We start from the raw sequence: 23,306 nt of genomic DNA on the forward strand, positions 1-23,306 counted from the left end.
AAGTTACCCTTCCTCCCTCCTCTGCATACAGTACTCTTTGGAAGTCACTATGTGCAATCCACACTAAAGGAGTGGACAGTTATGTTCTACCTTTGAGGGTGGAATTTCTATAAAAATTATTTGCAATTATTCTGCACAGATTTGTCTCTTCTGTTTATTCAATCATTTCCTGTATCACAAGGGACACAGAGGGACACTTTACACTTTGGGTTACAATCCAATCCTACTTTATTTTGTTGCTGTCATACACTCCCTTCATTGTAGGTTGTTTTTTAATTGCTTCCTTACTTTCTGGGACTGTAAGATGTGCCAGGACTATCGTCTACATTCCTCACCCCAGTCCTAGAATCAGTCATTTCTCTAAGGGGCCTCAGTTCCTTTTATTGGAGAATGGTATTAGAAACCAAGATCTAGGTGTGCTTGTTGCTACTGGATAAAATCAACTTTTAACGATCTTTTTGTTATAAAAAGGGGGGGAAAAATGTTAAAACTCAATTCTTGTTTGCCCCAGGTAATAAAAATCTATGAACCAGCACATGCAAGTTAACTCTACAGTGTTTTCAACTAAAGATGTTGAAGGATTAATGCAGTATGTATGTAGTGGCCAGAAAAATAAGTATTCATAAATTATGCCTCCCTTTATAATACTACTAATTATATTTTAAAAATAAGTATCTCTCATGTCTTAAATGTAGGTATTGGTTCCATGTGGCTCTTCTAAGAATGCCTGGGAATTGGTTTTTCATTAACTGCCCTGATCAGACCCTTTTAAATAAACTAGTTTGGGGAATGGAATGTGCTACTTGTTCTTGCTATTGTAGGTAAAGAAGAAAGGCACAACATAAATCTTTTAGGCACTTTTTATTTTCCAAAAAAAAAATTTGTCGTTAATATATAAACATCTCATTCTCTCAAAAAATTCTACAACTATACAGCTGTTTGCTCCATTATTTGCATAGGAAATGACCACAATACAAAAATAAGAGGGAAAAAGAAGCAAAACAGCAACTGATTTATGCTTTTTATGTAGGTATGTTTCCACGTATAAACATCTTGAAGCCTCTTACAAAATTATTTACACCATTTGTCGTCTATTTACACGTTTTTAAGAGCAACTTTTCTAACAAACAAAACTATAATTTATCAAGTTATGAAAATTGTTTTCTAAAAAAACTTACTATATTACCACAAAATAAATAAAGATAAACAATATTTTAAAAACAAAATTAAATTTTCATTTCAATTAAGACCCCTTTTGGCATTTTGCTTATTTATTCTGCCCTTTGGTTAACAGCATCAGCATCACATTACTATTTTATATTGCATATATGTAGCACTTGCTTCCTTAAGTTTTCAACATATCATTTATACTTAAAAGGCAGACACTGAGTCAGTATTAACAGTAGATTAACTAAACCGCACTGTAATTTAGATAAAATTACTGTGTCTCACTGTATATTACATGCAAAATCCACATAAATTGTCATTTAACCAACAGTACTGCACAAGCAAATATCTTGATATATGAAAACTGCATCATAAATCAACGTTTCCGTACATGAAAACTGCATCATAAGTTGAACATTGCCATATGTGAAAACTACATCATAAGTCCTTCTTTTTAAAAATGATACTGTGTTTAGCTTATTGGTAGAGGTTTAACTTTTGGATATCGTAACTGTCTTTAAGCTCTTCACTTTACAATTCATATAAAACGTCTTGTTTCATATTTAAAATAAACAATCCTATTTTAAATCAGTGCATGAAATTTGCTTTTTAAAGTTCATTTGAATGATTATGATTCCTTCCCCCAAAGAAATGAATTTGGTAACGTCGAGAGGTATCTTGCCACAAATTCCAACTGTAAATGTATTCATGGTTATTTTCAAAAGAATTATGATTTTTCCCAAAAGAATCCTAAAAAAACCTGCAATAAACCTATACTGATTTGCATATTTACACAATTTTGAATAGCGAATATAGGCAACTCATATATTTTAAAAAAAAAAGAAAAGAAAAGAAAAACACATTTGTTCAATGGCTATTTGTGAATTGCCAGGTATACTTCGTACCTCTAAGGAATTACCCAGTATTGAAAAAAACTACCTGACGTCAAGTAAAATCTTGACATACAATCCATCCTTCTCCCAGGTGCCTGCCAACCCATTTGTTTGCTAAACACTGTCACATTAAATGATGGTGCCTAGGTGAAAACACTGCACACACACCCCTCCACCCCCACCCCTTACCCACGTTGAGATGTGACTGCCTGTCATGAGATGAAATCTGCTTGAGTAAAGCCATGTACATTACAGCAAGCATTCCAGATTCTTAAAATGACCAAACACTTTGGTATTAATACAATGTATTCCCTGTTTTCTCAAATATACAAAATATACATTTCCAGTTTTTTGTTTATTTTTTCTTTTTTTATATCAACAGCGGAGTGTATCGTTTAAAAGGATGCCCGGCGGCCTGCGGAGGGTGGGAGCGGGCGGGCGCTCAGTTCTGGTGCCTCTTCATGTGCAGGGCCAGGTGGTCGGAGCGCGAGAAGCTGCGGTTGCACACCCCGCACTGGAACGGCTTGGCGCCCGTGTGCTTCCGGTAGTGGCGCGTCAGCTCGTCCGAGCGCGCGAACCTCCAGTCGCAGCCCTCCCAGGTGCACTTGTACGGCTTCTCGCCTGCGACAGGGAACACACGAGATGAGGTGGTCGGCTCGCAAGACCCACATCCTAGATAGCACCACCGTACGTAACAATTTTTGGTAACCATTTTTTTTCCAAGCAAAGGAAGGAAAGCTCGTGAATTCAATTACAAACTACATACATATGAAATCCCCTCAAAGTCAGCCAGTGAAGAGTCATCGCAGAGAGCCTCTAGTTAAATAAGGAAAAAAGCATTTTGTGTACCCTTTGAAGGACTGAATAGCCATTTCAGGCAAATTGTAGACAAATGCAAAATGAATCAGTGCCCATATTTTTATGTACTCCTACACGTACAAATCCATGAAATCACTAGATGAGCTTGGGCAGTTTTATCATTATTGTGCAAATAGTTTCTATGTCAACACACCCAAATTAAATTATTATAGGACTAATGACTATGAGTGAGGGAGGAAAAATTTCCAGAGCCGCTCAAATCACCCATACAATGAATTTCATGTATCACAATTGCTTTACCAGAAACTGGTCCTAGATGTTTCTACATTAGCCAGACTTAAGTTCACAGCTCATAAACCAATTCACTTGAACACATGGCCTCCAAAACGGACTATGAGGGCACTGGCTCTTTGAGATTCACACTAGCACACACACTCACACCCTTTTCAGATTGAAGCAAAACAAAGTTCGAAAAATAGTTTGGTACTGATAACTTCATATTAGTAAACAGACGGTGAAACAGTGTTAACAACTGTAACATTTGCTGATATGTACATTTAATTTTTCTTTGTCAAGTGTTGTACTCAAAAGGATTACCAAAATTCATTCTATAAACAATTTGTCAAGTGTCTATTATAAGCCAAGATTATCCTACATGCTTGGGATGTAACGGTGGACAAAACAAAAATGCCTGGCCTCATGTAGAGTACATGTGTAATACATGTTTCTAAAAAGCCAGAAATCATTCAATCTGCCTATTCTATTCCTTCACAGTTCTCTTCCCTTGAATAGAGAATTGGTGTTTGAGCCCCTCCTACCCTGTAATGTGTATTATTCTTAATGCTCTCCAAAGTTTGTTAGCTGTTTAACTTTTAAAACTACTAAATATTTATAATGCAATCTTAACTCACTGTTTTAGGATCAATCCTAGTTGAGATGTGTATTCCCCTAAATAAATCCTAAAACTTAATCTTTCAGTGAGCATTAACTAGTAGTTCCTATATTTATGCTTCATTTTGTTATAATCTTCTATGAATTTTAGTGGGTTGTTTTTAAATGAGAGTTTGTAAGATAAATTTACATGTTAAAGTTCCGTTGGCTTACTGCTCAGTTTTATATGGATACTTTTTAAATTCCCAAATTCCTTTAAAAAATGTTTTCTTCTGAAAAGGAAGAACACCTCAGTGTTGCTTTGAATGCTTGTTATTTAGTATCGATGAATCTCAACCACCTTTCTGCCTAATTTAGCCGTATCACATTCAGGAAGTTGTAGGATTACCCAACTAAGTCTAAATTTTAAAAGACATTGTCCTCATCAGCTGAGATTTCTATAGCTTGTGGTTAATATATTTTTGCTGTCTTGATAACCACTCTGACTCTTAGAAAAATCCTATAGGGACAAAGAAGAAAGTGCCAAAACATACCCTATGAAATTGGTCCAAATTATTTCTCATGAGACTTCACCTTCATCTCCCCTGCTATGCACCTCTAAGCCACCTTTCCTCTGTCCTCCCTTCAAGCTCTGATCTAAAACACACATCTTTTTTTAAAATTCCTTTTTTGGTTCCTATCAATCCATTTTAAAAATGCACATTTCAATTCTAGAAGTATTTTTCCCTCATAATAAATCTAACTAGAAATTTAATCCAATACACTCAAACCTTAATATAAAAAATAAATCTCTTCTCACTTATAATCACGTAAATCTGTTTGACACATAGAAATATTTTAATACCAGTAGTAAATGTAGGCATAGAATTTGTAGATGTAACTCAAACAAAAAAAAATAATTTTGCACTGAAGTGTTTGTTTTTGTTCCTTGTGAAAAATAAATCACGGAAACAAACATATTGGTTAAATACTGTCATTTAATGGAAAGAGAACGTTATTTCTCATTTATGAGGCAAGGAAAAGAGTTCCTAAAGTGCCCCAATTTAAAAAGAAAGCATTCTAGTCTTTTGAATTTAATAATTAAATAGCAGGAGAACTGAATTTTCAGAGTTTATTTAAGAAACAAGGGACACTAGACTCTTTTTGTTCACTATTTTTATTGGCTAAGAAGCAATAAACTGCACCAATATTTTTAAAAGTTTACTTTACTGATTGGTTGAAATACGGTAGCCATTAAAGTTCCTAAAACATTTGGGGTTTTGCTTTCAATTTATGCACATCTATAGATTATTCAGCCAAGAATACTACCAGTGTCTGGAACACTAGCTACCGAGGCCAAGTCTTACTATAAAAGTAAGGACGACTATTTCCCTGTTGGGGCAGTTTCTATGGGATTTGTTCAAGTGTCAACACTGTTCAAGTAAAACATCGTAGAGGAAGCTGGTACCCAATTTCTGGCCAAACAGCAGACTCAGGCCTTTCTTCCTCAGCCAGAAACACTATGCACAGTACTTCTGGGAAACCAAACTGACTTCCTTTAAGCTATATTTCAACAGGATAGAGCTTTCAAAAGTTTAATTGGATTTTTACAGAATCTCCGTCCAATACCACCAATTTAAAATATTTAGTTAAGCTCTTTCAACATCAACTGTATTTTTTAAGTTCTCATGCTGTTAATGTGAAACTTTCCAAAGGCAAAAAGAAAAAACTGACAAGTTTGTACAGCATGGAAAACAAGCTTCAACTTTATCTCAAGTCAAGTATGCGTTTTCTCATTCTATTTTAAATTTACAGGAATATTTTGTCAGGAATCCCTAATCATTGGGAAAAAAAAGGTTCAAGTTAAACATACATACTACCCATACTGATAAAGCCATTAACATATTTTACAAAAATGTTAAGCAGAAATATGTACCAGTAAAAGCAAGAGAGAGCAGGCACAAACATCCACTGTGTGCACACTCCAGAGATTGGTACTTCTCATTATCTTACTTAATCCTCACAACAGCCCCATGAGTTGAAAGCAAAATGATGAGCTCCAGATTAAGAATGCTGGCCTGCCACTTTTCCTTATGTCCCACTTAAATCTTCCATTAGCAAACAGTAATACACTCTCTCTGAATGATTTAAGGAACACATACATACTGCTCAAATTTATTTACAGATCCTAAAGCCACTTGTGAAGGTCAGTTAAGGAATTGCTTCGTGGACTCACAGGAGGCCTCAAACCCTAGGCCATCTGAAGCAGAGGACATCGCCTGGCAGAGCCAGCCCTCTGTGGGACCTGAGGGGTCCTGAAAACAGTTCCATTGCTGGTATTGGCAATCCCCATGATGGTTCCTTTCCCCTGGACTAAGTGAATTTCAGTCGGTTGGTGGAACATGTTTGTAAAGTATTCAAAAAATCGTTAGCGACAAACTAAAAAATTATTTTTTCTCCTCTGATGAACAGATAAAAAATGACTTCTGAACCTACCACAATGGAATGGGAACTTTCTCTGCTCTGCTGAACATATTCAACAGACTCATACCAAGGCCTTTTCCTAAAATGTTCTGCACATATTCTTCTCACACACAAAAAAAATCACAAATGGAAATATTTCTCTTAGACTAGTTATTTTAGGTAACTTTTGAGCTTATTACCGCAAATTTGCACATCTGTTTCCTTTCTGGTGACTAAGACAATCCAATCAATGTCTGATAAAAATAAAAGCTAAAAACCATCATAATTAAAGCCTGTGTGTTTGAAGAGGGTGTAACCTGTACTAAATGCCTTGCAAAATACAAATAAGACTTGTTTTCTGGCCTCAAAGAACTTCAAATCTATACTTCGATCTTAGCCAAAAGACTGAGAAATGATGAAGAACTTAAAATCTATATCCTTTTCTGAAAACCTAAACACAAACCTTTAAAGTAGAATAAATTATTTCAATAGTTAGTACCTAGATTCTTAGAACTTAAGAGTCCTTGAAGCTCAAAATGAGCTCTTATTTCAAGAGGAAAATATTTTCATGCAATTGAATAATTAGATTTTTCCCATCATTAGAGATTTATGGAATTTAGAGTCTCTGCAATAGGCTCAATATTAGATTTGCTTCCACAAATCAAAAGGAGAAATGCAAGAAATACTGATTGAAGAAATTCATAGGAAAATATTATTTAGATACCCAAGAAAACAGATAATGTGGGATGATTTTAGCTCATTAATTCATATTTTTATATACCCATGCCAGTAATTTTCCATTTGAATAATCTTTTTTATTAAAGCTCATTGTTGGCCAGGCACGGTGGCTCACGCCTATAATCCCAGCACTGTAGGAGGATTTCTTGAGGCCAAGAGTTTGAGATCAGCCTGGGCAACAGTGAGACCCTGTTCTCTACAAAAAAAATGTAAAAAATCTGCCAGGCATGGTGGTGTACACCTGTAGTCCCAGCTACTTAGGAGGCTCACTTGAACCCAAGAATATGAGGTTACAGTGAGCTATGAGAGAATCACTGCACTCCAGTCTAGGGAGACAGAGACTCTGTCTCCATTTACCACCCACCCGGCTCAAAAAAGGCTCACTGTAATCATTGTAGCAGATCTCCTACACCTGAAACAGAAGAATGGCCAATTTCAAAGATTAGAATTATTAGAATTTTCAAAATATTTACTAGATATAGCACCCATCAGTAATGTGCCCACTTTGAGGAAACTGACATATTGAAAGGATACGTATTAAGAAATTCCCCCTTCTTATGTTCATCAATTCGTGTTTATCACTTTCTTTAAAATCTGACTCACCTCACTTCTTCCAGAAAACCTCTGAACAGACCATGAGAGATTATTCCATTTCTGTGTATCCCCATCGCTTAAATTTAAACTATTGATTTGCACTTGTACATCTATTGCTTATGAAAGTTTCAAATAGCTGTATTTTGCCTCCTTAACTGGCTTTTAAAGTTCGTTAAGGGCAAACAATGTCTTCTATTCCTGCTGTGATGCCACTTTTCCTAAAGCATCTTTGAAACAACAGGGTTATGCTCATTAATGAAAAAGAGGGAAGGTGTTAAGAGGTTTTTGTGTGAAGCTGTCGGCTTGTCTCTATTTTTCTATGGCCCTCATCTGCAGCAGGGCTTTGCCTGGCTCTACCCTGCCTGGGACCATGGAGGATAATCTGATAATATGCATTTAGGTGAGAATTATATCTTGAGCCTCTTCAGGAGAAAAAAATCAGCATCAGTTACTGTCCATCCTGGAGTTGTACAAGGATAAAGTCTATTTAAACAAAGATTCTTTTACAGAATTGGACTGGGCGGCTTCAGGAAAACCAAGAAGTTCTAGAGCCCCTAGGAAACGGCCAAAGGCAGAGAGGGGACTTTCCCAGGGGGCCAGAGAGGACCGATCTGTTGAACCCAGAGAAGGGCTGCACGGGAAATGCTGTCAACAGTGACCCTTTCAGTCCATATCCTAGAAGAATGAATGCATCTCTGGGCTCCTAAACTACTGCTACTTCTCCTCAGGGTTCTCGACAAACATAATGAAGAATATCTCCTGTCATGAACAGGGTTAATGAAATAAAGTAGCAATTCTTGAGTCTCCTGACAAAAAGAGGACACTCCGATTCATTTTCTTGTAATAAAAGCCCAAACTGACTTAAAAAAAAATAGTCAATGAAATATTTTGCCTTTCCTTTTTTTTTAACCAAAACAGAAAAATCCTGTATTTTCATTTTTCTAGCACTGAATGAATACTAGATGCCCTTTCCTTTCATTTGCACTTAACATGGTTATCCTGACTAGTAGGTTTCCTCTCAGCTCATAAAGCTTTGTCTTTTTATAAAGTAGCCAAAAAGAAATTTATTCTTTTGTGTTGATGTTTTTAAGTGAAAGTTACCTACTGTGCACTTCTAAAGTTGTAGGCTCATCTTAATCACAGTTGTTAAAGATCCTTGAATATAAATGATACAGGTTGACCAAAGAGGAATGCTGCCCTGGAGATACTTTTGTGTGAAAAGGGGCATTACTTTCTTTCCAATCTTTCACCAAAGAAGATGCAGGTCATCAAATAAACAGGTACTACATTCTATAGAACTAAAAATATCTGCCAAAGCCAAATTCTTGGGTGATTAAATTTTTACTTTTTAAAAACATTGCTCTCTACCTTCACGGCTAGTTGTTTCTATCTCAACTTCGGCAATTTTATTTAATCGACTTAAATTAACCAACATCTCCCACTAGTTTAAGAACAATAAAGGGCCAGAAGAGATTATTCGTCTTTAGATTCTCCACAAAATCAGTCAAAAATATTTGCTGAATCAAATTATGCTTCTTAACCTTTGATAAGCTTTATCATCTCACAGCAATGTTTAATCAATTTCCTATGTAAATGTTTTTCAGATGAAAGAACAAGTCCTAGAAGCAAAGTTTAATCTTCCCAGTGAGTCATTAAAAAGAAATTGTTTCTAAGCTTTCATGCTCATAAATACTTTTCCTGGGGTCTGAACCAGCAAGTCTCTTAAGCCACTTTTTTTTTTTAAACAAAGCCTGAAATTGTCAATACAGAAAATAAATTTCAAAGCTGCAAATGAAAATAAAATATTGAAAATAATTTAAGGAATGTTTAACTAGTATATTTAACACTAAAGGCTAAATGTGATACTTTTTGCTGCATCGTTTTCAAGTGTAGACTCAAAAAATCTCATTCTGCAAAACATGTTTCCCTATGTTACCTCTACCAATAAATTAGGTTACACGTTTAACCAATATTGGCCTATCTCTAGATTCAAATTGTATGATCTCCATCCATTTCCATTAAGGCCCCAAGTGAAATCCTTCCTGTTCAGTTTTTTTTAAAAGCCTTTCACTCCTTTTCTATAGTTTCACAAAAAAAGGAATAACGTGTCCAGAATATTTTGAACGTTTCTTTTGGTGAAGAAGTGTCTGCAATGAGAATATCTTTATTGTCAACATTATCAATATTTTTAAATCAAAACCTACACCTAGTATATTCAATGGATGATGATGCTGGAGCCAAGAACTAGACAGGACAATTTATACCTAAGGTTTTTTAGAACCTAAACTGAAACTAAAAATCAGTATCTTAGCAGCAAATCTCAAATAGGAATTACGTATTGTAAAGTATATATAACATCTTAATTATAAATGTGATGAGGAAATAAAGTATGTGCATAAGCAAGTAAGGCAGAACATGGAAATTTACCCCCCTTTACAACTAAGCTTGGGCTAAAAATCTCGACACTTAAGGTAAAATTCTTTCTTAAACAGGAATCTTGAATGTGGTGCTTTACTTAGAGTCCAGTTTGTGTTCCTGTTATTTGTATAATGTTTCCATTTTCTTTTGCGGGCGTGTTTCAAATTGTCCTTTTCCTTTGTCAACCTGTGGTAAGCCGTTTTGGGATCATTTAGTGCACACACAATAGCCAATGCATGGAGTCTCGGTCTGAGGCGCACTTGAGCCAAGTGTGTGTGTTGCTCAAAGACTTTCTCTGTACAACTGCTAATCTTCTGCCCTGTTTCAGAGAGCTGGGACTGAAAAATGATCTAAAAATGTTACCGTGTCCTGATTTCCCACTGGCTTTAGCATAGTCTCTCTAAGGTTAAATGTACGACTTCAAACATCTACACTGAGTTCACTGTTTACTTTTCCTTTGGTAAGGAGCTTTTACATTTCTTGCAAATTATTCTTTGAAGAGAGTCCTTATTTTTTCCTACTGATTTTAACTTCTGGCCCCGAACCTGTGCTAACTTGGAAACTAACAAAATTAAAGAAAAGAAAGTAAAGCATATGAGGATAAAAACTATAATGCTGGTTTCAGCTGATATTTCATCAGTCATGTTGACTTATATGCACGAAACGATATGTGACTCTTTTTTCTAAAAAAAGAGTCTTGCTTGGGAGAAACTTTAGAATCATGGCAATGGGTATAGCTCCCTGCATACATCATAAGGCATATAAATTTCAGCAAAGTGTTCATTTAAATGCGGTTAAAAGTCTAAATATTTTGATTTGGAAATATACCACTCATTGATATTGTTGCCTAGAAGCAGCCATAATAATTATTTCTAATCAGAGGCATGATAAATATGCATACATGCACGTATTACTAACACAGGCAAACACCCACACACCTACATAAGGGGTGCCTCTATAGGCCTAAGTATGCTACCTTATGTATGCACAGATACAAATAAAATATAATTATGCCCTGGAATAGAAGCAAATTATGTTTCAGGTATTTTTGTCTAATTATACAAAGAAGACAGGACTTTGTATTATTTATATATGATTTTCTAATAAAAAGATCTAAGTGTATGAGCTTAGAACACTTGAGTGCTGTGACAGTTCTAGTTTAAGAAGCTAATATATCATCTACTCTTTCATCCTAGATTTTTTTTAAAAGCCCTATTTTGGAAAGACTATATGCTTAGGTTCAATTTGCAACCTATGTTAAAGAAGCATTTACAATCTAAAAATCCAGAATAAGTAATTAAACTCAGATGTAGGTTGTTTTAGTTGCTTAAACTATTTTTAAAACATAAGGTAACTTGACATTTTAAAGCAATTACAATTTTCCAAAGAAATGCTAGGATGCTTCACATTCTGCCTGCAAAATGGCAATCATTTAAAGCGCAATTTATTTTATGTCATCAACTACCAGATCAACACTGCCATGTAGTTTTTAAAGTCCCCTAATAAATTGTCCAAGTGGGAGGGAGACAGAAAGGAAACAAAAAACACTACTAAATGAGAAAAGTGATTTAGAGAAACCGTTTCATCTACCTGGGCCTTAAAAGGACAAGGAAAAACAAAAACAAAAAAACCACAAGCCTTTGCTGGCTTCAGATACATTCAGTTAAAACAACAGGCAGGGTGGGGAGGATGCGATGAGAGAGCACAGGTAATTTTAAAAGGCATTGTCTAGAAACTAGAAATGAGGAGAAAACAACCCCAGTGCTCTATGATTACCCAAGAACAGGTTTAGCCAGATGAACAAGTCTGCTACAAACCCTCCCCAAGGCATTTGAAAGACTATCAAACAAAACTTTATTAAACTGGATTACGTGGTCTCACTTATTAGATGTTGAAGGCCACGATGTCTATGATCAGGTAAAAAAAAAAAAAAAAAAAAAAGACGATGCCTAGGACTCACCCTAGACCTGGTCCTCTTTTTAGTTTGTTTTTATTAGTACAGCATTGTTCAGACAACCCACTATTAAATTTCTTTGCCAGCAGGTCAAGTTCCTAAATCACAGGTAGAAGCATTCAGGGCACTAAACTCTGACAGGGGTTGAAAGGCTATTTAGATATGGTTTGATTACACCCCTGCAATAAGCAGTTGATTACATCGTTATATGCAATTGTACTCTTTTATTAGGAGACTTTAACCCCATGAAAATGTGTTCCCTCCTTCCTATCTCTCGTTTCAAGGACTTCCAAAAGAGAGAAAAACAACGTTCAAATGTTTCTAAATTATTCCCACTTATATTCTGTAAAAGGTTATTTTAGTAGTTCTATATGGAATATTTTCTTGGCGCTTGTCATTTGTATTTTGAAAACTTTAGACTTGAAGTTTTTATTACATGCTTAATTCTTCTGTGGGTGTTTAACTATAACAGTTTCTTCTACCTTGGGCTGCTTATGTAGGATCTTTCCTCTTATATAATTAATTTGTCTCAATCTAAAAACCTCACGCCAAAACAACCCATTCATTTCAGAGATAAATACATGAGATGTCTTTTCTTTAAAACCAGTTTCTCAAAAAGCCCCGGAATCTACCACACTGTTGCCAACACTATTCCGATTTTAATAAGCAGTGTTTATCACTGGGATATCAAGCAATACTTCCTAACATGCATACAAAATGTCTGACACCATATTCCTCTCAGGGCTCTATCTCAGCACTGACCTTTGTTCAAAGGCTTTTACTTTTTAATGCAGCATTTAGAGATAACTACTTCATTTATCAAAACTCAATTTCCATAGTAACATCTAGCCTGGGGAGATTCAAGTCCTCACACTAATCCAACAACCCATTCAAAGGAACTGTTGAATACTTTGGTTTCCATAGCAATGATGGAATAATACATTTTGCTAGGTCATTGCTTTTATTAGCAAACTTATTCTTTGAACTTTAGGTAAGGCTGTCTTTATAGAGAAAAAAACACAGTCGCTTTATATAAGTTCTTTCCTTTAGGGCTGTTCTTAAGAAAATCACAAAAAATAACCACCTATACATTTGAAAATATTTGGGGGCCCTTAAAGTATGCCAACTAGTTTCCTCTTAAAATGGGTTCCGATATAAAGTTTTAAAATTAAAGAGCCCTTAAAAGTGATTGCTGTAGGTTTAACACAACAAATACTTATAAAAATTAAAGGGGCTAACCTCAAAAGCACATTTAAACAAGAATGAGATATAAGCTAGAATAAAGATGAAGTCTAACATCTCAACTGTGGGCTGGGGTAGGGTGTAGAATAACTTTTAAACTGTAACCCCATTTTTGACCACCCAATTTTAATACTCTGCAATTTCAGCCCCTACCTTTCATTAAGCACAGAAACATACTAACCACAGATAATTTAAGCAAAAGGTGAACCTAAAGATAATGTACTACTAAGCAATTATGCTGTACACGCTAAATGCGAACATCTTCAGCATTTAGTAGGGCTTTCTTGAAGCAAAATGATTTGCTATGGAGGGAGAAAATGAGTTATATTTTTTCCTTCAAGACAAGAATAGCAGTGCCATTAAAAGTTTTTAAAATCCATTAGTAAACATCATTGTTTACATTTTGGGGTAATTAATTCTATGTAAGGTGACAAGGCAAGGCCTTAGAGAAGGAACATCCTCAGCCTTCCTGGAACCAGACTTTCTCATGGAACTGAATTTTGAGCCAAGCCAGTGCTGAAAAGGTAGGCCATTAAAAAAATAAAAGTTGACAGAGAAAGAAGAGATCAAACACGTGCTGGCTTTTAAAAGGATGAATACCACTTACACTATTTACACAACTCACAGAATTAACAAGAAAATTACATACCAGTATGAGTCCTCAGGTGAGCTTTTAAGTGAGAAGACTTTGTATAAACTTTTGTGCAGCCTAAAATAAAGGAGGAAAGGAAGAACAGCTTGTCATTTTAGAGATCCTTTTGAAATCTTTACATTTGATGATTCAGTGTTTAAAATCTGGCTTTAAAAAAGAAATCTCTCATGCTAGACGAGATTATTTGAAGCTTCAGTTTAAAAGTTTTAAAAGGCCCTCCCCCATTACCTTATTAAAGGCATGAAGTGATTTGTTTTATGTATCACTTCAATAGGCAAGCACACAGATAATCAAGCCAAGCTATAAATGGAGTATTTGTGTTTATATTCCAGTAGGTGCTTTACTTCAGTGATTTAAGAGCTACTATAGTATATATTTTTTTAAAAATTTTTAATGGCTCTAGAGCTGACAATGCAAAGCCATTATCCAAGATGACTGTAATTTTCTGTACTTCCACATTTCTTGTTTTTTCATTTAGCCTGTCATGCCATATCATGTACCACAGTCAATAAATTTTACCCTGTATTAATCATAAACTGCTTTCGCCAGCAACTTGTAGATATATTCCATATACTGTCATCAATTTATATTTTGGGCCATGTTTCTCATTCGAGAATGAGCATATGCTCATAGGCTATTAGAACTATCCTTACATCTAACCTGTACACAGTTTCATACCTAATGCTAGGCTAGCTACCTACAACCTCCACTTCATTGCCAAACCTTATTTTCCTCTACCCTACTTAATCTCTTCCCAGGGAGCTTAATTTAGAATTAAAAACTGCAATTTTATTAGACTGCTATCTTAAAGCAGCTCTGGCATAACTCTGAATGATACATGTATTAGAAATTCAAATCTTATTTAATATTAAAGAGAAAAACATCCAAGGCAACTTTCCCCAGAATATTCTGGCCATGTTTTTAATACATAACTAACTGGTTTACATACCGGGGTAAAGCACAGAGACGGAATATGGAAAAAACAAAGTAGGTAATTTTTTTTACTGTCAAGTACAACTTTCTTATGTAAATCTAAAGCCTGAGATTCAGACAGGCAGGCGCACATACACAAACACTACATGATGTCTGAACCAGGCAAGAACACATACCAGGGTAATCGCAGTAGTGGATGCGTCGTTTCTCCAAATCAGGGTTGCTCCTTCTATTGTATCTGACAGGTTGGATGTTTTGAGAATTAACTGGCAGGGTGGCAGGTAAATTTGGATTGTGAATTGCCAGTTTAGAAGCAATTGTAGCAGCATAGGATGGAGGTGGGGTTAAATTCTGAAGGATCTCTGCTTGTCTATCGGGACTTCCAGGCTCTGAGCTTGGTGGTGACGGGGGAAAGTAAGTGGCCTGTTGTGGAAGAAACTGACTTGGCATTGTGTATGTGCAAGGGGGCATGCCCTGGAATTGTTTCATCGCAGTCTGCGGAACAGCAGAGGTGTGTGTGTTAAGGCCTGCCATGGCAGCTGACATAGAAACATTGAGAGTGTCCATTACTGCTGTCTGGTTTGTAGAACTGGGCATATCTAGATCCGGTGTATTCAGGAGCTGGTACAGGTGGCCCTGCTGGGGAGGGACAGAAAGATGAAGATCTGGTGTAGGAAGTTCTTGTTTGATGAAAATATTGTTCACCTCTGGAGCTGCGGTCTGGTGTGAGCTGAATATACTGGTGAACTCAGGGAGGGCTTGGGTCGGGGCCGGAGGAGGGGCAGTCGTTTCACTCTGGTGGCTGAAAATGGTAACAGGCTCTGTCTTGATGTGTGTTACGCATGGTCTCTGGGATTTGTAGAGGCCAGTTCTCAGGTGAGTGATGTCAGGGAGGAAGACGTTCATGTTGATACTGTAAGGTAACCCTTCACTGTCAGTGAAGAACTGGTCTACGACTGAGGCACTGTCTCGTCTATACTTTTTATGCTCTGGAATTATAGAAACTGGAGGAAGCTGAGGTGTCAGATACTTCTCCATTTCACATCTCGTCTAAAAAAGAAGAGACATAAACATGCATAATACACCTGATTCATCGTCTCAGCAAGGACAAACAATCGGCGCTTACTAAACATTCCCCCAAAAATCCCTGTGTCAAGTACTAGGGCAAGCTCCTAAGTGTTGCTTATAAACATAGCAGGTTTAGTTTTGTCAATTGGGCAATAATCAGTTGACCAAAACCTTATGAAACTCTGTATAACACGTTTTTGGTAAAACTGCTCCCCTAATCACCCCCAGACAAAAAGTGAAAGAGGCAAATCAAGGAAAAAGGAAGCACCTAGAAAACATAATCCTTTCTGATACAGTAACACAGTATCACCCCCCTACAAGCAGGATTCCCTGTGCCATCATACAGTTTACAATTAAAGTAGGTTTTGAAATACTGCCAAACTACCTCAATTTGGTTCACATCATAAATATTAAAAAATGCAATTTAAAAAAATACGCAACCTTTAAAAATATCACCAAGTTTTTTGTTGCTGCTGCTGTTTGGCTAGATACTTCCAAAATATCTAATATAAAATATTCCTTGCCTATTTCAGGGTCTCTTCTTGTTTATAGTTCAATGGAAACTTAAATACAATGTTTTGAGCAAAACATAGTATCCACTGAAACAAAACAATTTCACATCCAACATTTGAGCTAAATGTTGATTTTAATCAGCAGATTCTGTAATTGGTTAATATGATAATGAAATGTTCCTATTCACATCCCTATCTAAAACAGATCTTTAATTACCTAGGGGAAAATCACTCCCTTGGTAGAGTGGTGCTAAGGAGCCCGTGGGTGGGGAGAGGCTGCTGTATCGCTAGCACAGTCATCAGCAAAACATTTATCGTGTCCTCTTCAGAGGGCCAATGCTACATTCCCCCTTACTCTGTAAAAAGCTCAGTCATCCTTTATCTTCTTGGTGTCTCCTAAGCAGAAAACTGACAAAGTGAAATAACCAAATAGTCTTCAAATGGTGATTTTTTTTTTTTAGGACATAATCCAGCTTGTATCGACTTGACTTTTTTATAGCTATCATCTCTCCTAATAACTTAAGCTAAATGTTTTAATCTTCAAAAGGAAATTTCAAAAGAAAAAAGAAACCCGATTAAATAGAATGGCTCATAGAACTACTAACGGTGGCACCTTAATCGGTGAACAAGACAGTCATTTGTTGCTACTATTTAATTTCAAAAGCGTATCATCTCGGACCTCAGATCACTCGGTGTGGATGAGGACGGGGTTTCCCGGATAGACACGATTTAAAAATAAAAATTAACGCTCGAGTCATGTGAGTCACATCTCTGACAAACGCCACTGCCCTCGCCCAGCACGGCGACACTGGCGAGAGCCCGCGCAGTAGGCGCCAGGTAACAAACACACAATATACCAAAGGGCTACTAAGCGAAGCGTCTTGAAATAAACCGAACTAAACCCTTTTCGTGCACTGCGCTCCCGTGGCGGTTAGTGGTTTCTGATTTTAGCTCTTCCAGCTGTTAGCATGTGGGTATGTTTCCAATTTTTTTTTTTCCTTGGGACAGGCTAAAAGTCCCGGGAAGTTTTTTCTGGGCTATATGACTCCCTGCGTGGGCGAAAGAAACAGGCGGTTGCTCTAATTCGGCTGCTGGGCAAGTGTAAAAGCCAACTGCCAGCTTTCAGCGCGGCTCCGGGAGGAAATTTACGCGAACACGAAGAAGAAAACAACACCCTTGGGTTTTTTTCTTTCTTTCTTTTTAAGGAAAAAAAACCGCTCCAATACAACCTTAGCTTTTCTAACTCTTGTTTCCCAAACGCTGCCCCCACGATCGCTCCTAAAGCAGGTTGAGCCATGAGGCATGAAGCCCTGGGGGACCTCTTCCTAGAACCCCAATTTGCGTTTCTATTTAAGCCGAGACGGCTGGGGAGGAGGAACCTCCAAGGCCACAGCATGGCATTGGGAGGGAGGAGTAAAGGCAAAGGCGTAATTTAGTAAAATTGAGCGTGAGGTACAAGGTTTCATCCCCCAAATGTAAGGAAAACAACTAAGGTGCGCGCGAGCGCCCAGTTCCCTCTTTAACCTCCCAGGCGTCCCGCCTGGCAGGAGCCATCTCGGACCCTACCCTTCCCTCCCGCGTCCCCCCATCTGCTCTCTGCGGAATGCGGTGCCCAGGCTGGGGGGACAGGGCGCGGCTGCCCACCCAGCACCGGCTCCCGGTGCGCCCCGACGCACGCCCCAGCCTGGAGCGGCCTCTGTCGCCCGCGCGTCGCAGCGGCGGGACACGCCCGAGCCCGGGAGGGAGGCGGAGGAAGGGGAGCGGCTCTTCCTACCTGGACCAGATCCTCCGCGGGCAGCCGCGGGCCGACGGCGGGCGGCGGGGCCGGCTGCGGGGGCTGCGGAGGCGCGGGCTGCGTCTGCGGGTGGTGGTGCGGATGCTTCAACTCCTCGCCGGGAAAGAGCGCCGCATCGCGGGCCGGGTTCGCGGCGCCCAGCACCGGCTTGAGCTGCGCGAACACAGGCTCGTCCTGCGGGGCCGGCGGCTGGGGCACAGGTCCCAGGCGGGCGCTCATGGTCAGCACCCGCGTAGCCATGGGCACTCGGGGGCGCGGCTCCGGGCGCGGGTCGAGCGCACTTCCCACCTCGCCCACGCTGGCTTGGCCGGCGAGCTCTGCGCGGGGCCGCGGGCGGAGGAGGGGAGGCTCCGGACGGACGCCTCAGCCAACACCAGGCACAGTTTTCGAAGGCGCGCACGAAAAGCAAAACTCTTCCGCTCCGCCGCGCGTAAATGCCAATGTCCTCTGGGCGGCCACTTTCTCCCACCCCGCCCCGCCGCGCTCTCACACTCGCCGAAGCCCGCTCCCGCCACTACCGACCTCCGCGAGCGAGCTGCGAGCGCGCGTACCTGCCCCGCGACTACTGACACTTGACGCCCGCCTCTATTTCACCCAACTCCGGGTGGGCGGGGCCTGCCGGCCTGACTGGCAGTGCCACCGCGAATCCCGAGGCCCCGAGGCTGGCGGGGCCGAAGCGGCTAGCCTATGAGAAGGGAGAAGCTCCCCCGGGGCCCCGCCTCCGCCGGGCCGACCGCACCCCTCTCGGGCCACGAGCTTCGCGCGCAGGGCGGCCGCGCAGTTTGTACACAACTTCTCTGACAGATTGGGCTGGCGGAGCCGGAGGCGGAGGAAGGAGAGGAGCGGGTGGAATCTAGGAAGAGGGGGAATTAGGGTGGAGACGCGGAGGGAGATCTCTGCGGACTGTAGCTGCCAGGATTAGGGAGAAAAAGAGTATTGCACGTCTTAGGTGTTGTGCAAGGACCTGAAACTCAAAAGCTGAAACCGAGAAGGCAGCTAGGTGGGGGCGCTAAGATTTTTAGCGACTTTAATGAGTGTGTACTTTTAAATATACAAAATGTACTTTTCTTTAGCGCAAAACTAGGGGCGGTGTGATAAACAAATTTAAAACAGCTCTTGGTATCTATGAATCTTTAGCAGTGAATGTATCTATTTAGCAAATCAAATTCGGAATGTCGTGAAAAAAAGGCTTAAGGTCCTTGCATAAAAGCCTGGCTTTTTTTCCCTTCAGTATTTAAGTAGGTAGAAGTTTTCACACACGTTTCTACCTTCTCCTGTCCGGGTGTGGAGAGTAGGGGGATGGGCCATATAAATTTCGAAGGTTTTAAGATTTAGACCATGTTGATTCTAGCCGAAGCATGGGATCTAATTTAAGCACGACTAGCTCAAATGTGTATTTAAATAGACATTACATCTTTGACTTATTTTTGCTAGCACTGTATGTTTAAAAAAGTGGACTTTAATATTTACAAAACAGAAACATAGCACATTTACCTAACACCGTGACACCTTTTCCTACGAAAAGACAACCAAAGAACCCACAAACATTAGACACGCAGCAGCTCTGGAAACTGAGAATCCAAATTTGTAGGAAAGTAATAGCCAAATATATTACTGTCCATTTACTATGTTATTATAATGGGAGGGTGAATTTTTGCCAGCACGCACCTAAGGAAACCACTTCCCTTAATCCTTAATGTTCTTGTACATGATTTTATCTGGCTTATTGGGAAGCTGGAACAATAAACTGCAATAAAAATGCCTGCAATATTACTACATATGTGTATATGTTGACAGCACACTATACTATTAGACGGTTTTACATATACAACAGCCTACTCATCACTTCACAGTAAAACAGCTTTTGAAAAAAGAGTTCTTAGAAAAAACATTCACTTCAAAGAGTATATCTATCAAAGGTGTGGATCTCATTTTCAATGTGTAGATAAAAAATTAATATGCACATAAAGTATTAGGTGTATTTATTATTAGACAAGATAAAATTAGGCTATAAACTACGTTTTTCTCCTTTTCCTTCCTTTCCTGTTAATACATGATTCATTTTTATAGCTGTGATCGCTGCTTTCAGAGAATAGTTGATGACTACTTTCATGTTACTAAAGTATTATTTAGTAAGTGGTTTTGCAAATTTTTTTCTAACCAAACAATCCCATGCTATCCACCTTCATCTTTAAAAGGCTATCCTGCTTTTCTGTAATATTAAACTTAATCGTGTAATTAATTAGCTTAGAAACAGGTTATAGAACTGGGATTTAATGTAATTTTTTAAAAATTTGAACTTTAAAAAGATTTTTACTTAATGCTGATAACATCAAACCTGACTGTGATATAGATAATTCTTAAGAGAACTTTTGTACTCTTTAAACTTTTAGCTAAATCTAATTTAGATTTAATACAGCTTAGTATCTATCTGTATTTTAATATGCTTTTAAACCTATATCTAGACCTTTCTTTTTGTCTTTTTACCGGAGTATCAGTGGCCTGTTATTTCAACCTAAGTTTTCACTGCAATAAAATCCATTTATTTTACTGGAAATGCTTCTACAATTTCACACCAGTTTTTAACATATTTTCATTTACAAATGCCTTCCCATTACAAACAAAACAAAAAAAACCCACACAACTACTTGATAAATTTTTAATATTTTTATAGTTTTTAAAATTTTTTTCATATTTCTACTTTTCTTAATGAATATAAACTTGATCCTAGCTATGGTTGGGTTGGCATAGCTAATGCATTTACCATTAAAAAACTGAATATATTATTTTTTGCTCAAATACAATAGCATTTACTTAAATTTCATTTCCAGCATAAAGATTCATGAAATAGGGCTGCCACTTTTAGGTAATGGATTCTCTGAAATGCCCAGCTCTGCAATCTCACAGAAAATAACTAGCTGAGTACTGTACAATAGTACGGAAATTGGAAAGTAATCCTTTTCAGAGACATTTGCCATGCGATTCTGAACATAGAAAGAACATGTTCAACCAAGCTTCCTTGCTGTTACTCTTAACACAAATGCTACAGCTGCAAACCTGTTTCATCAACTTAGCAAAAAGGGTTAAAACTTGATAAATATTTTTCAAATGTTCCAGGTTCTACGTTGGCATGAAGCCAGGCAGGATGAATGGACAGACCCTCAATTACTTTGAACTTTCTAGTTCTTTGCATTCCTTCCTGCTTAGTAGTGCTGTACCATTAGGGAAGATAGGAGAAAACAAAAAACAAATGTCAGGTTTCAGAAATCAATTAGTGGCCTGGCAGTGGTGTGTTAACTGAACTGTGCCAAAACAGGGCATTCTGAGGGAAAGAAATAAAAATGTTGAGTAGTCAAGTTAGGTAGGAGGGTAAGCACAGAAGCAGTGTGCATGCTTAAGTCCTTAGTCACTGGGCAACACAGATTTAGTCTTAGAATAAACCATAAGTGTCACTATCTTTACGGGAATAAATACGGCTGAATGTGCGGGGGCTGAACAGGCATTCAGTGATGGGGGAGGGGGGGCTGAAGAAGGCAGTGGAAAAAAATAGATAAATAGCTTCCGAATGATGAGATGAGGGAAATATGAAGCTATCACAAGTGCAATGTTCACATGAAGACACGGCAGAAGAAATATCTATGTTCGGTTGTTTGGCAAAAACGTCAGGAAGAGCTGGAAATTAAGGGATCTAGAGTATCACAGCCAACAAAATTGTATACACCTAGATTGGGAAAATATTTATAGAAGATTCCATTTCTGTAAAATTTCTGAAATAAATTACCAAGTGATATTGGGCCACAGAAAAAGCACAAGAATAAACACAAGTAATTTGTTATGCTATTCTGTAAGGTAAGACTAATTAAAAGTGACTTTTTGATAATTCACCAATTGTCTACCCACTGTTAGACCCTGTATCAGAGAAAACATAAAACATAATTATTATCCTCTAAAACATTTCACATCTTTAATCTTTTTATTTTTTCATTAAGGACAACTACTTGAAGCCACACAGCAGAAAAAAGACGTTGAGGAAATAACACAATAAATAGACCTTTCAGTTCAGATTTGTCAGAATTCAAACTATTTTGACTCCAAAGAATAAGAGATAGGAGAGAAGATGCCCTGTTCATTGCTTTTGTGATGAAAAAATACGCAATCTAAATAGGACTATACGCTTCTTTTTTGTACAAATTAAAATGTCTTGATAAGAAAAAACCTAATATTCCTTTTTTGTACCATCTCCTACCCCCAGTTCTTAAGAAATTAAATTTTATATTTAAGTTTGGCTTTAAATTTGTTCTTCATAAAATATTTCATAAAACTCCCATTGTGCACTTATTTCTAAATATAGTGTAATTTATCTACCCTGATTTTAAAACTCCAGTAATATACAAAAAACAGTAGAGTTTTACCTTTTGGAGGGTCTAGGATTGCTTTTTCCACCTCGTTAGTATAATAAGCAGATAAAAAATGACATAAATACCAATGCCTTGAACCAAGTTATAGGCCAGGCATACTGCAGTTTAAACTGTACAGTATTTGGACTCTGTCTCTAAACATGATAGGAAAGGTTAAGAGAAAAATCATGAACTGGAGCAGTTACACCAAACAATCTTTCAGAACTTTAGGAGGACCACGTCATCAGTATCACAATGAGCAGTGTTTTGAGCCAATTGCTGCTCCTGTTATGACAAAAGCAGGAATGGTCCTAGGCTGTGGGGCACACACAGCGAACGCTGAATGAACTGAGCGTGGGTCACAGGGAAATGCCCTTTTAGATGTCGGTTTATAAATGAAATGGGTAAAAATAGGGCTGATGCCAGTTTTTCGTATCTTAACTTCCATACGCTGTTGATGGTTGTGTAAACTTGTACAACTTTTGGGAAGGAAAATTTCACAACAAGTATGAGGAAGGCTAAAATGTAAATAATCTTTGAAAATGACAGGTAATATTCTTTTTAGGAAACACACACACACATATATTTATATATAAAATTGGAAATAACCTAGGTGTCCAACAATAGGAGAGTAGTTAAACAATACATCCATACAATGGCTACTATTCTACCACCAAAAATCATATTACTAAGGAATATTTAGTGACATGGGAAAACATTCATGTTATGTAAAGTTAAAGAAAGGTTTTATAAATACCCCCAAAGATGGGCCGGGCACGGTGGCTCACGCC

At 38.1% G+C, this 23,306-nt stretch overlaps 1 protein-coding gene across 4 annotated transcripts; it reads right to left on the reverse strand.

Annotated features, from left to right (window-relative positions):
* Positions 1–845: 845 nt before the first annotated feature.
* On the reverse strand, positions 846–22,710 carry KLF5 (Kruppel-like factor 5 (intestinal)). 4 transcript variants are annotated; one of them, XM_012642169.1, is made up of 5 exons: positions 18,242–18,358; positions 18,098–18,151; positions 14,920–15,793; positions 13,808–13,867; positions 2,503–2,681 (listed from the first exon to the last, which is right to left on the reverse strand). In XM_012642169.1, the coding sequence occupies exons 1-5, from the start codon at positions 18,356–18,358 to the stop codon at positions 2,503–2,505; spliced, it is 1,284 nt and encodes a 427-aa protein (XP_012497623.1). The 4 variants fall into 4 exon arrangements, with proteins under 4 accessions (XP_012497624.1, XP_012497621.1, XP_012497623.1 ...); XM_012642168.1 differs by having other exon boundaries at positions 18,098–18,129; positions 18,190–18,358; XM_012642170.1 differs by lacking the exons at positions 18,098–18,151; positions 18,242–18,358 and adding an exon at positions 22,531–22,710 and having other exon boundaries at positions 846–2,681.
* Positions 22,711–23,306: the final 596 nt, after the last annotated feature.

This window comes from Propithecus coquereli, unplaced genomic scaffold (assembly GCF_000956105.1).
Source record: "Propithecus coquereli isolate 6110/MARCELLA unplaced genomic scaffold, Pcoq_1.0 Scaffold176, whole genome shotgun sequence".
NCBI lineage: Eukaryota > Metazoa > Chordata > Mammalia > Primates > Indriidae > Propithecus > Propithecus coquereli.